General features: G+C 33.0%; 2 protein-coding genes across 2 annotated transcripts in view; both read right to left on the minus strand.

The window, feature by feature from the left end:
* Positions 1-2830: 2830 nt before the first annotated feature.
* LOAG_07476 (hypothetical protein) lies at positions 2831-10836 on the minus strand (the record flags this gene model as incomplete). The annotated part of the gene is made up of 20 exons (XM_020447442.1): positions 2831-2932; positions 3130-3270; positions 3488-3645; positions 3813-3903; positions 4272-4391; positions 4774-4992; positions 5287-5481; positions 5832-6041; positions 6359-6512; positions 6681-6832; positions 7013-7169; positions 7431-7579; positions 7759-7845; positions 8362-8516; positions 8947-9078; positions 9272-9461; positions 9562-9622; positions 9847-9982; positions 10441-10587; positions 10773-10836. 20 exons carry the CDS (start codon positions 10834-10836, stop codon positions 2831-2833), a joined length of 2820 nt encoding a protein of 939 aa, XP_020302326.1.
* A 3542-nt stretch (positions 10837-14378) lies between these two features.
* The window catches only part of LOAG_17210 (CBR-IPLA-1 protein), a gene marked incomplete at both ends in the record, with an annotated part of 5717 nt that continues 5268 nt past the window's right edge, over positions 14379-14827 (minus strand). Inside the window, one exon of the mRNA XM_020449872.1 lies at positions 14379-14542. Within this exon, the coding sequence (XP_020306529.1) occupies positions 14379-14542 (164 nt within the window). The remainder of the gene's footprint in view (positions 14543-14827) is intronic.

Below are 14827 nucleotides of genomic sequence, written 5' to 3' on the forward strand. Positions count from 1 at the left end.
AAAAAAGCTGCATATTTCAAGTTTGAAACTTTAAACATATCCGAAAGCATATGGTTTTGAACTTCATTCATATAAAGTATGTAAGTGATTTGAGAATTTGATAGTATGCAATGCAATGTAGCCGTTGTCTTCAAATGGGGCAAAAATTTTTGCTTTTGTTTGTTTGAAAACGCTTCAATAGTATGAATAGTTTGAACTTTTATTTTTCCATGAAATTTTTACATGTAAATAATGCTAACAATATTTAGTCTTTGCAGTTATTTGTGTATCATTTGGAACAAAGTAATTTAATGTGGGATAGGCATATCGATTGGAAGATTTGTGTGACATTGATATTTGGCAGTTATAAGAGCTTCTATGATTATTATTGTAAAATTAGCAAAGAATAAAGGCTTGTCATGGCCAATAAGTAGAATAGGATGGAGTTCTCGAAACGTTTTCGAAAACTGAGCATTAGAAACAAAAAAAAAAATAAAATAAAATCGACGATTCCTATCCCATCAAGTACTAAAAATTTGCTAATGCTTTTTACACTGGTCAGTATCATTTCAATCTTCAGTAGTGATAATGATTTAATGGCATTTTTGAATTCAAATAAATTTTTACCAATGAGTTCAATTTGCGATTCACACCCTACAACAATATTGAAAGGTGGGACTTAAAGACTAATGACGAATACCTTGTAAGATAACGATCTTATTTGTTTCGTGATATCTCCAAGGTTAACATCACAAAACCATAAGAAGCTATTTGATTCGTCCGTCAAGCAGTGCCATCAAGGAATCTACTTCCCTAATTGATAAAATTGCGAGTAACTTTGGTTGCATCAAAAAGCATAATTTTCGTTTATCACAAAGTTCCTTACTCCTTATTACTCTCTTTCGTGATACTTCCTTACTTTTCCATCCAGTGAATGGTTGATGAAAGCCAGGAATTTGAAGTTACCTAAATTCAGATCAGTAAATAACATAGTTGGATTTCCACCAAATGATGAGTCTTCCGGAACTTCTCCATTAACCAGAAATTACTCTAAATCCTCCTGTGAAATAACTCTGACCTAGATCATTTGTGACAAAAATTAGTCATTAAAACAATTCTTTCTTTCTGATTGGATTAACGAATTTCTCTGGTTAATGCTGCAACCAACTCATCTATTCAATGATGTTGCGTAATAGCAACAGCAGTAACAATTTGCAAGCAGAACGGAATGCTGCGAAACAGAAGCATAGTCTAGGGAGAGAGCTTGATTATACTATATTCTGTCCCAAAACTGTCTAATTAATTTGGACGCCAATCAAAGCTTATTATTGCTAATCACACAAACATATGAATTGGATGACCCAAAACTAGCCTGTCCTGTTTTGCTGATCACTTTTTTTATGGCACTTGAGGTTTATACCAAATAAGTTAGAGATCATCTGACAAATGAAAGACTGTGAAAACATCGCGAAACGATCAAGTTGTGATTTAGCTACGGAAGTGTTTGAAATGCCTAACATGATACCCCGGCAGTATGACTACTTTTAACTTCAAGCAGTTTCTTCTTTCCCTTTGAGGGATCGTTTTGAGCTATTTCTGCAGCAAAAATTTCAGCGCTCAAAATTGTAATAAGTTTCCATCGATATATAAAGCATATAATACCAAGTATGCATTAACCATTTTGTCGAGCGCGATTTACGATTTTTTTTTTATTCACTAGCCAAGGCTATTTAATACAGCGTAACAAGCTATTAGAAGCTGAGAACAAGGACGTAATGCACGTCTGTGGAATCTTGTTGTCGATGAACCATTTAGTATAGGACACAGTATAGAATACCTCAGACAAACAATAAACCCACTTTCCAGTAATATAAAAGAGAAAGAATCCCATACGAAAATTTTAAAGCTGATTTCAAATTATCTTTATCCACAGAAAGAAAAAACGATAATGAAGAATAATCAAAAGAAAAGAGGATATACCGCGAAAACGGGTTAACAAAATTACGGCTATAATGACATAGCTGACTTAATAATAAGTTTTCAAGAGAAATAGCTTCAAGAAAGGGCTATTAAACAAATCAGAAAAACTAACAGATATGAAAGTTAAAAGTATGGATTTGAAAATTCAAATTTATTTGAGATAGTACTAAATTTGTCAGCACACAAAGATAATTTCGCAAACAGACACATGGAATTCTCAAAATTAGAAGACATGAGAAACAGAAGCATTGTAGCGCATAAATGTAATTTTTTTTTTTGAAAACTCAAAGAAAGAACAGCGGGTGAGAAACCTACAAAATTATTTGCGTAGCATAATTAGGGTAAGAAATCTTTTAGGATAAGAACGAAACGTTCTCCCTTTACTCGTAGTATAATACAACTTTCCAAAAGTTGAAATTCAGGAGTCACTGTGCTTGATAAGTATTCAAAAACGCATCTAAATCATCTGAAAATAAAACGACCAATAACTTTATTTCAAAAGAGCAAAGAAATTTTTTTGCAATACTACCGAAGAAGAAAGCTCCGATATGTTAATAGAGAGACAGCGAAGATCTGATGCTCCAGTTCTCTCAATGAATCTTTTGATAGTCTAACACTCAAAAACCGCAGTGAAATATGAAGTTACAGAAAAAAGCATTATGGAGATAGGATCGGTAGCAAATTTCAGGATTTTACCAAGAAACTGGAAAATGCAAAATCAAGAGACTAAAACGGGTTTTTTTCCCTTCATTCATTAATTCACCAGAAATCATCCACAAAGAATTTCAGTCAACAGTCAAACCATGGATAATGGCAAATTTTAGCAAACGAAAAAGTTTAAAAATTAAGCTCTATTGCGTATGCTTACCTTCTATTTCTTTTCCAGCAATTTCATGTTCTTTGAAGAGATTAACATTGCTAAAAAATCTTCACAGTAGACATTACTATCATTTTTCCACAGATCGTCATCCCTCTGCAAGCATATCATTTCTAAAATCAATCGAAAGTTTTTACCATCATACAAACGACAATCTGTGAAAAGCTCAACAACTTTGAACTAATATGTATTAAAATGTAGCACTAAGAAATAGTCTGAAGAAACCAACAACCACTCCTGTTCATATTAATGACAAATCCTAAAATTCATTTTAAAATAACGAAAAAAGAAACCGATGAATTGTCGTTATCAGTTATCAGCAATTTATCAGTCGGCGACAATTCATCAACTGCAAATGCTTCAGTGTTTTGATCCAACTTCGCTAAAGATGTACCATCAGTGAATGTTATGTCATCAACAGAGTAAAGACCATTCTTAAAGATAAGATATTAATCCAGAAATGTCCGTAGTAGTTCAATACATCATCATTAGAACGTTCTGCTAAGTAGTAATTGCTGATGGTTTTACATTCGCTTAAAGCATGATAACCAACAAGAAAAAAATACAATACCTCGAGAGATCAATCGTACAGATTTTATGGAAAGACCGAAAAAGTTCAAAGGAATACATACTTATCACAAAATATCTTACTCTTTTTTTATCGACAATGCATACATGGAGCACATTTTCTTTCCTACAACAGAGATTTTTCAACAATTCTTCATGCTTCACTGTTAACTTCCTGTCTTTTAAAACGAAACCAATAGCAAGTGCAGGGCATGTACGCAAAAAAAATGCAGCATGCGGATCTAAAATTGCATGAAATAATTTGTAGTGTCTTATAAAATAAATCTGTGATATTTCCAATTGCCAATCTGATAAATCCATTTCATGTCGTCCTCGACAAAACGATATTTGATCCGCAAAGACCGGAATGGAGTTTTAAATCAATAACTCGCAGTTGGAAAAAAATAACCTTTTAGAGCAGAGAAACTTATCATGATAGGCATTTCAGAATTCCCGCAAAATTCGATAGTTCTTCCCTCATCGATAAGGAAATACCTTTCCTAAAATCACAAAAGCAATAAATTACTGCTGTAGTTTACGAAAATTGACTCAGTATGACTACTATCTTGGAAAATTCTTAAACTGTCCTTCGTCCGAATCTTCAGATAATCAAACGTGTAGTAGAGATCTGATATTATATTTGCAAAATTTTCAATAGGGCGATACACATACAAAAAAAATGCAGTTAAAGGTCACTGTATGACAAAATGGATAAATGCAACCTTTACTTAAAATATTCTTTCAGTAAAATCATTGGATACGTGAATGAAAAGTACAAGAGATATTTAAGAAAATGTAAATTGCATTTTTGGAAATAAGGATTGACCAACAGTGCCAACCGAACAACTACATAGATAGTAAAGCATACTTTTGCTTCTCTTAAATCCTTGCTTTCCTCAAGCAACTTGATGACACGGCGATAACTGTTTTTGTATAGAATAATACCCTTTGTATCTTTCTTATATGTCTTCACATCATAGACCCACACCTTGAAATAAAGCGAGAAAGCTAAGGAATTATTTCCAGATTACAGTAATGCGAAAAACTTCCCAAGGATATGAACAAATAATAATGATAGATAAAGAGAAAAAAAATGAGTTTGTTAAAAAAATTAATTATATAACAGGCAATGTTTATTTATTACATTATTCTCCACTTATCATAAAACTTGCTCAGGGATAACCTGAATAAATAATTTCATGAAGCACCCTTATTCAATTGCCTATGCATCTTCAAAGAAATTTCCCAACCCTGGGGTATAAATTGTTTGCATCGAAATGTGGAATGAACCAAGCATATGCAATATCCATACTGGTTTTTATCGAGGATAATTTTCTATAAAAATGATTGTAACAAGATAGAATGAACACCTTTTCCAAATAATTTTGGCAATCTTTAAGCCAAATTTTAAAAGTACTCGGGATTCCATATACAACACCGTCCTCAATGTTAAGATATTGCACCTCAAGATTTTTCACAGGTGATAAATCTATCGCTGATGAGTAATAATTACAGTGTGTGTACACAGCCAAATCATTTAATACCAAAGTGGCAGCCAAATCCTTATGTAACAGTGTTTCGTCAACAACCTAAAATATACACAGTTTCCACACCATCTAAATATAACAGAAAAGCAGGATGAGTTTGATGAATTATATGTAATTCTTTTTTTTATGACAGCTTATTTACTGAGCGCCTTACTTTGGATATAGAACGAATCTCCAGTCACAGGCCAATGAAATCGACAGCACATCACCTCAAACACTTAGACATCTAACTGAAAATGCAGAACGATCCACAAAAATTATAATAACCCGATATTTCATAGAAACCTCGAGTCTGAGTGACCGAAATATAAAAAAGTCATGTAAATCATGCATTACCCGAATTGGATGGATACCATCTGAATCAGGTGGACCAATAAATGCTCTGAATTTCTTATTCAATGGAATAACATTGTTGATTAATTTGAGCGCTTTACGTGACCAAGCACCTGTTCGTATATCTAAACCATTGCCTGCAGGACGTATTTCTTCCAATCGACATTTGATTCCGAATACCGGAGTTTCGAAAACTATCTAAAGCTTTACAAATGATATATTAGAATGAAATACAATGACATGTTACTTGTAAAAGAAAAACATAGAATTTCAGATGTAGTTTAAGAAGAAATCTAACATGTTTTATAAAATATACTAAAACCAGTTCACTAAAATCAAAGATGGGGAATAAAAGATCTTTTAAGGAAACATGTAAATACACCAAGGACAGAAAAAGAAGGCGGCTGCCATCTGCATAAATGGCATAAATATGCGAATCGATCAAACTCAACAAATCTGAAGCAAAACAATAAAAATCTGAACCAAAAATGACTATTTATCCCAAGTAATTCGCATGGAACCTCCTAAAAAATAAATAAATCTCTAACTTCTTCTTGATTATCAACAGCATATAGAGAATCTCCATTTAGTTCTTGCTCTTCACCATAATCAACATAACTTATGATGAAAGATTTCTTTCCATCAGTCATATCAACTATTTCACATCGAAACAGCTGACCTTCACACTCGGCAATACAGATGTCACCAATTTCAGGATTGCGCAGAACATGTTTGCTGGGTTTTAAATGCTTTTGAAACTACAAGTAAAATAACTTAGAAGTGATAACAAAGAATATTAAGAAAAGAACAAACATTTGCACAATTTTGGAGAACTAAGCTTAACATTAAAGACGAAAAACAGCCGGTCATCTCAAACAGGGACCAAATACGTCGCACCTTAGTAAATCGATCGCTGCGTATTCAAATTAACTCATGGTATGGTACTACCATCTCGGTAATCTTGATGCTCTAACCAGATTTTGGGGAAAGATTCATATTTTTCACAGGTATATCCCATAAGAATATTTCCGCAAGTAATTATACCATTGTTCTGAAAACTGACAAAATAACAGACCTGAATTAAATCATCTCGTTTACTTCCAACTTGTACAGTGAAAGTCAAATGTACATCATCCTCATCATCAGTACGCTGGACAAGCTGTTCTTCATTTATTGACTTAAAATTATACGACGGTACCTTCCAACCCCAGCGACGTTGCGCAAAATCACTAAAAATCTATGGGTAATCAAGAATGTTGTGAAGAAAATAAGCTGCTGATTAACAGAATTTCAATTTCATACTAATCCAAAGTGTTTAAAAATAAATGAAAATTTGTCCATCATCAATGTCTGAAAAATATTTGATTAAAAACTCTGTATCAATAGCAATTACTTACAGTTCACACAATTTATCGAAAAGACTCTCTCCTGACAAAAGAATTTCAACTTCAAGAATGTATCTCCGTGACACTCTAACTACATATACATCAAAGATCTGATTCGTCATAAACTTTCCAGTAAAATACGACTTTGCCTCGCTAGAATAGCTCTGCAAAATGATAGAATACAAATAACTTTCACTGCTACCAATTAGCAGTTTATGGAAAAGTTTTAACTGTTATGAAATTTTGAATTGTAAATGGTAAATAAATAATGCAGCCTACAAACCAAATAATAAAGCAATTAATAGTGATAGATCAAACTGCAAAATACAGAATTTATTACATACGTTATCATTGAATGGCTTCGGGGCGGAATATGAAAGTCGACATGCAAATGCTGCTTTTAATCGGTTCCTCAATTTCTCATCCACTTGTTCGCCACCATAAAAAAGTGCAGTATGCGATCGCACTACATCGCCTACCTGCATGAATTCCCCATCATCTCTGCAATACTTGACTGGGTACTTACCATACATAAATAATTAGAAGGCTTTGTCGTAGCTTTAAAAAAAAATTTCGATCTTTTGAATCGGTTATATTGAAAAATTGGACGCGTTTAACAATAAAAAGAATTAAGTGGAATAAAAAATAAGATGCTGACTGACGGAATAAAAATGAGAGTTACTTTACGGGTCAACATCATCAACATTATGTATATTAAACTTTGAGGAAGGAAATTTTATTGCCTTTAAATAAAAGTTTTACTTGATATCATGTTGGAGGTCAGGTATCTTCAGCAATCTATGCCAAATATTACTGTACTTCCCAAAGAAAGATGTAGGGTAGATTCGCACATCTTCAAAACTAGCTGGACTGTCCAAAAAGTGCAAATAAAACAAACCCGGCCCTGAGTTCTATAAATTAAACAAGTGAAATCAACAAGACTGCCACAAGCATCTAATCTTTCAATTGATGACAGTGCTTCATATAAACAGATTAGCTTTTCGGGAAAGAAATTATAACGCCAATTAACAATAAAAAGTTTTCAATAGCAATTTCAAAACGATTTTGAAAATTAATGCTGCTAAGAAACCTTAGTTGGAATATGTATTGCTCGCCAGTAACTTCCAACCGAAACCAGTTGCTTCCCAGTGCACTCGTCATTCTCCTCTTCAATTTTCTTAAAGATATTTACTAACAAAATGGCAAACACGTTATTATATGATTACTAACATTTATTTACAATATGCCTTTTGATATTGAATAGTCGAACTGTCACTAAAAGCATACAAGTAAAAAAAAGTAAAAGCAAATTTTTTTCAATATCACTAATTCTACATCTACCATACTATAAGCTGAGAGAAAATAACCAAGAAAACCACACTCTTTATATACTTAATCTTTTTTTTGGAAATTTGCCTTTTTTAAATTTATCGTCATCAATAAAACATTTACTAAGGACACGAGCACAATATTACTGTTATTTTCCATAAATTAAAATACCTTTACTTTTTTACTTTTGAAAAAGTTCAGACTACAACACGTCTCGCAAAACCTAAAAAAAAAAAAAAAAACTAAAGAATAATGTTCAAAAATCCCCATTATTTCCGAAAATAACAGACTACAATCACATGGGAAATCTTTTTCAAACATGTCCGGAACGAACTGATCCATAAAATTGTTTATTGAGATGCACCTCACTGTCGCTCGAATACAATGAGATAACTGATCGTTCATCTTCAAAATCAACAGATGAATGCCCCGAAAGAACATCTTCATCGGATAATAGTGTACTACAGTCTGGATTGGAATAAACCGCAACGTATTGTGTTTGTCCTGTATAAATAGTGCCTAAACATATAATAAATCATACAACCACAATAAATTTGAAGTCAATTTTGTCTAAACTTTTTTGGGAAATTCTACGAACACTCCGTACTAGTGATGACTTTCCGCGTAAGAATCAGTTACTGAATGAGTTACAGAATTTCTCGGTTAGTACAAGTACTAGATCGCTTAGTGCTGCACTACTGACATTTGCCTGATTTACGGCTAAAAAAAACTAGCGCACATGACACTCCTAAATAATCCGGACAATCTACAAAGAAATTTTAAGCTAAACAATATGGACTACATGTCCTCCGCGATTTTCCGTTCTACCGAACGTTATTTCTGTTAATTCGGCAAAAATGCTGCAACATTTCCGCATCTTAAGTTTGAAAGAGCTTTTATTGCCAGTCCTTGTCAAACATTGCTTATACCAAGAAAGAAGAAACAATACTTTTATTTTCACGAGGAATATTAGTTGCATGAACACCTTCTAGCATTATGTTCCCTATGTCACAAATCTCGCCATTTTCGTCTCGCATTATCATTGCACCAACGAATGCTTCGCCGTTTTCTGAGACATGTTCTTAAAAAAATTTTTTTACTAGCCACCTAAAACCATTTACGGTTATGGTGATTAATGATCATATTTTCTCTTTTGAGATTTCTCAGGTTTTCACTATACGTGAGTAAATAAAAAGAAAAAAAAAAAAAAAGGACAGCTATAGGTTAAGAAAAGAAATAACTACAAAGGTGAGAAAAACAGTTAAGAAATTTACTCAAGCGGAAAGCTACAAGAGTATCTTTGACCATTGCATTAAGCTCGTCGTTTGATATTAATGGTTCTTCAATATCAACATCCAGTAACATCAAAAAAGCCTGTGGAGGTATTTTCAACAATTCCTCATCAATCACGTACAGCTGGTCTAATTCTACCTCCATAGTGAGACCAGAATCAACCAAATAAGTCTTAAAATTTTTTAAATAAACAAACTGAGGAAATACCAATAAACAACAAGAAATATTTAACAAAAAAACGAAATCTAGAGATTATTAATCTACAGCTTACTGTACATGTCATGAAATGCATTTTGCACACAACGCATCCACGAACAAATCTTTCGCCAATCCTGAAAATGACATGATATGTCATTGGGACAACATGATGTCCAATACTTACCAGAACCATAGAAATTTCGGTTGAATTTTTTACGTTCTTAAAAAATTCTGAAGTTTATAATTTTTACCATTGAAAACAGGATATTTACATAAAATATGTTTCAAAAAGGAGCTCAACGGAATTCAAAAATAATTTGCACTATCCTACATCCCTGTAATCTATATTTAAACTAACTTCACGAGAACAATCTCTCCAAGTGCTGGATCAAAAAGGGATTTACAGTTGGCTGACTTCACATCGTTGAGCATTTTCTGCAAATCATCCAATAACGAACGGTTCCTTTCTAGTGTGCCAAAGAATTTCTTCATACCTTTAAATAAAAATATTTAATGTTAGCGCAACTCAATTTTGCTGTATATCTTAATCAACAATACTACCGACACTTACATCCGTTAATTATCATTTACTGACGTGTTTACTTATTTAGAAGTCATATTCCTAACAGTAAGAGATGAACTAGCTTTCTCAATTAGTTTTTCAGTGAATTGTTTAATTATGCATGCATGTTTTTAATTGCATGAACTATTTCTTTACTTTCGCTCGTAATTTTTTGCATAGTTTCGAAGGAAAATCAGCAAGATTAAGAATCTGCCCTAAGCAATTTGCACTATATATTTTATAAATTAGAACTTCAGAATCCTGTCCATAACATTTTAAAGTCAAGGTCCATTCTCCAAATAAAATGACCCACTTGTCTCCATCAAATTAAAATAACTTGATTCACTTCTATTACTGCTACTTTCGAAAAACGAAAAGCTAACTTATTACCTTCAATATTAATAATTCGAACATAAACGAAATTATCAACTGCAGTGGGCAGTTCTAACGGCGGTAAATTGCATATCTGAAGCCGTGTGCGACCAGCCAGTCGCTTAATCGTTTCCCCTTGACTGTTTATTTCATAAGATATACCTTCTGTAAAAAAGAATTATTAGCAAAAAGAAAATGGTAGTTTTCTTTTTTCATTTCGGCATTCCACAGCTATATTCGAAACTAAATTTTTAAAATTTCTCTATAAATTGCATCACACATCGCATCGATTCATTTCAGAATGTTTTTGAAGAAATCTTGAAACAGAAGAAATCCGATATGAAACTAACTTATTAGTGCCTTGAAGTAAAATTCGGAATCATTTCCCCTTGATTGAGAGGAAGGTATATTCATAGTGCGAGAATCTCTGCCATGGACAACAAATGAAAAAGTCTAAAAGTCCAGCAGTAACACTGACGATTGTGAAGTTTTCTTTCGATTTCAAGAAAATGAAGAGATGGAGATAAGGAGGAAGGTAGTAGTGACTTTTTCATCTTTTATGTTTACTACGACATCCCTTATCACCTATCAACTTATTTCTTTTTTGTACTAGTTACGAAGAACTTGAAAAATCACTTTTCAGCTCCCTTTCCATCCAGCCATCTTCTCCACCCTCGATTCTGTCCTAGTAAAATCAAATGAAGTCACGTCTGCCACCTTCACACTAACCCATTAGAATGAGTTGGTTATGCTATCATTTCGCGACATTGGTCCGCCTCTCCATGCTGTAGCTAAGAGTGTGATATTTAAGCGTACGTTTGGTCACGTAAAATAGCAAGAGAAGATAGTGTTAATTCCCCAACTTACTGAGCAGTAATGTCAACAGATTGCAAATAATCTGTGAAGTGCTGAATAAACGAATAATTGGTAACTGATAGAAAGCAGCACTGTTTACAAGCTCCTATGATTCTTGTTGTGAAGGTTTTTTTCTAATGGGTTGTTGACACGAACAAATCATTTCCCTAAACGCTTTGTTGATTGACGGGGCTAGACGTTATAAGATAATAATTAGCGGATATTGCAGAGATGGTTGATCAGTTGGTTGTTCTTGGCAGGGATTTTACAAGGTATGGATAATGGCAGTGTTGAATCGATCGGAGCGTACACCTGATGTAAGATTGGAAGAATCTTATAGTGAAAGGGTTTCGTTGTTTACAGTAATCTTGCTATGGAAATAATCATGGCATTGGACGATCATACAAAAAAAAGACTCGGTCATTACGAACAGAGGGCGATGTTGTTTGTTTGCTACAATGCAGGTACCGCAGCTAAGCTAGATGACAAATTAATGGAAGATGTTTTAAGTATATCAATCATTTATCCAAGAAGTATTCAAATTAAAACAATCTTCATGCAACGAATTTATATTTTGTCGCATCTACATCAGTTACTTTAAAAATATTTGTGATACAAAAATGCTTCAATTATTCCGATTATTTCTACATGAAAATATTTCGGTTTTTCCCCGAATTTAAATCGTCGGTTTTTTCGACAGTCTCCTTAGAAACTGATTTAAGTATTAATGTAGTTGAGTTGTCACAAAATTATCACTATAGTGTTCTACTTCGGTGTTTTTCGTTATTTCTTTCTCAACAGGACGAAAGTAGGAAATTATGCCATCTCAAATATTCCCAAGCAATCATTTATTCTGATTGATTATGCCAAATTAATATTATCGATAACAAGAATAACGATAACAGGATAATTTGTTCCAGTAAGCACGTGATGTACGGAATGAAAGACGGGTTCATTCCAAACATCGTATGTTATGGGAACAAATTGGTCTTGTGAAAGGTTATGCAGAAGTTCTCTATTGTAATTAAAGTAAAAATACCTTTGTAAATAAATATGAGCTGAAGAAAAAACGATTTTATGGAGCGATTGAAATATACAGTATGTGCCTTACTGTTAACGCTTTAACACCTTTTGTCATGCTGGCTATATGTCGTCTTCATTTTTGGTGGATCTTTCCGAGTATTCAGCTGAAAAATTCTCAGATAAAATTTGGATCTATTTCGAATAAAAGTTTAATTCGGAGTTCAGCACTGGATAAGGTTGATGAAGGTTGAACGGTTTTTATAATTAATTTATTTCTAAACCATAAAAAGTTTTTGGATAATTTACATTTTGCATTTTAATCCTTTTCACAAGCTTAAGTTGAATACAACCGCTAGTGAAGATATATACATCTCCGTTTGTTTATTAACCATATTCAATGAAATCTGAGTGACTGCGCAAATTAATCATAGGACTTACTCCTCGTAATAACGATTGATAAAAAAAGCGAAAATGTCGATCATATGAAGTTAATGGGTATCAAAATGCACGCGCACAAGTACATCCGTGGCTGTTTGTTGTTAAATTAGGCTTTTCACTCATCGTCACCGAGGCACATCTGAAATCTGTGGATTGCAAAAGCTTTTAATTATATCGTCAAATCTGTTTTTTTCCCTTTCAGTCTGGCTCCTTAAATATTATGTATCTGAACCTTTTTGATGACGCCATGGGTTTTTGTTGGTCACTAAACCAATGATGCAGAATGGATATTTCAAATTATTTGAAGATCACTTGAAATTACTTATAGAACTGAATGCTTTCACAGCTACAATTAAGCAAGGCACACTTTGAAAGCACTACCTACGTACTTCCTTTATAATCACTTCAAATATTTATATTTCTATGTTTCGTACTTGAAATATCACTTCTGCGACTTTTTTCCAATGTTTCACACCAATCAATAGTTAGTTACAACCGCCCCGAGGAGAAAATCGAAACATGAGAATTAAATTCAATCATCAAGCATACTCGTGCTTATCATTACCACCTTCGGGTATCGCATATAACAACTCCTATTAATTAGCGAAACTTTGAAGAGTGAACGGCCGACACATATAATCTGCAGAAATTGTAGCACTTTCATTAATAATACTGCGTTGAAAAAAATCACCTGAACCCACCCATGTAACCACACCTTTTTTGGACTACAAGAAAATGAATTAACGTATGTTTGTTCATAGATTAGAGAGTTTTCCGCCAAAATTGCATTCTAACTAGTTGATTTTTCATCGAAATAAGCTTTCTGAAAATTTCATCAGAAGATATCTCTGAATTTGTGGAATTTGCTTCCGCGGATGATATATTCGATCTTGGCAATGATGTAATGCTCAAAGAAAACTCAAAGATTTAATAAACATTATGGGAAAAAATGACATGTCAAAACCTCATTGCATTCACATTCTAAAGCAATGGTCAATTGAAGAATCAAATGTACACGTATAATTCAATGAAAAATAATGGGTACAATGTTCTGATATTTAAAATTTGTTAGATAATATGAAAAATCTCGTTCTTTTTGCATCTACAAATTACCACGAGAGGAACCCGGGAGAAAAAAACTTCAAGCACTGGAATAATAGAAGAAAAATATGTACAGTAAAAAAATTTGAAATTATTCCAATTATCACAAAAATTGCTCGAGAAATACAGTCTTTCAACAATACAGTGAACGCAGTGGAAATAATAATGTTAATTGGATTTTAGAATTCATAGATCAATTTTTTGCCTGGAATCTCCATTCCCATTTCTGTGATCAGTTGATTTTTTATGCAATCAATGGGAAGTACAAGCTACTGGATGCAATAGGAAAATAATGGCAACCAGAAATTACAACATAATAGAGCTATCAGGCATGAATAGCAGTCAATTCTAAAATTATTTTGACCTCAAAAAACTAAGCCAAAAGCAAAAAAAAAAAACCCGAAAAAAACAACATTGCTATACGTAAATCTTTGCCTATTCTACTTTAATTTATGAAAGAAAATTTCATCAGAAATAATCTGTAAGAAGGAAAAATGCCACTGAAACACAGAGTAAAGTACTGAAAGACTATGAACTGTTTAACACTTGTCATCTTGTTTTTTATCTTCTCGATATAAACAGTTTACAATAAATGCCGCAATATCGGGATTAGCCCAATAAGTAAAATGGCTTTTCAACACAGACCAGTAACTACGATCAGTAATTTGCGGCTGCACTTGATAATCCATGCGATACGGTAACCCTTGAAAAGAATTTCAAAAAATTTTTAGAAAATATACACTTATAACATAATAATGAGGGCGATAAAGCTTTGATATATAAGGTTAAATTGGTTTCGAAGGTTAGTCTGTTTTTTTACGGTTATTTTTTTTGTTATCATGCGATATGGTTTCCAGTGATAAAGACAATCTCAGTAATCAATAGATAAAAAAAGTTTAAAAAACCAAGTTATTTGGTTTGTTAAAAAAAGTTGTTGAATTCAAAAGTAAAGAATTTAAAGCTGCAACCTCCTTTAAGGAAAAATTTT

The sequence above is a fragment of the Loa loa genome (genome assembly GCF_000183805.2).
Source record: "Loa loa unplaced genomic scaffold supercont3.50, whole genome shotgun sequence".
Lineage (NCBI taxonomy): Eukaryota > Metazoa > Nematoda > Chromadorea > Rhabditida > Onchocercidae > Loa > Loa loa.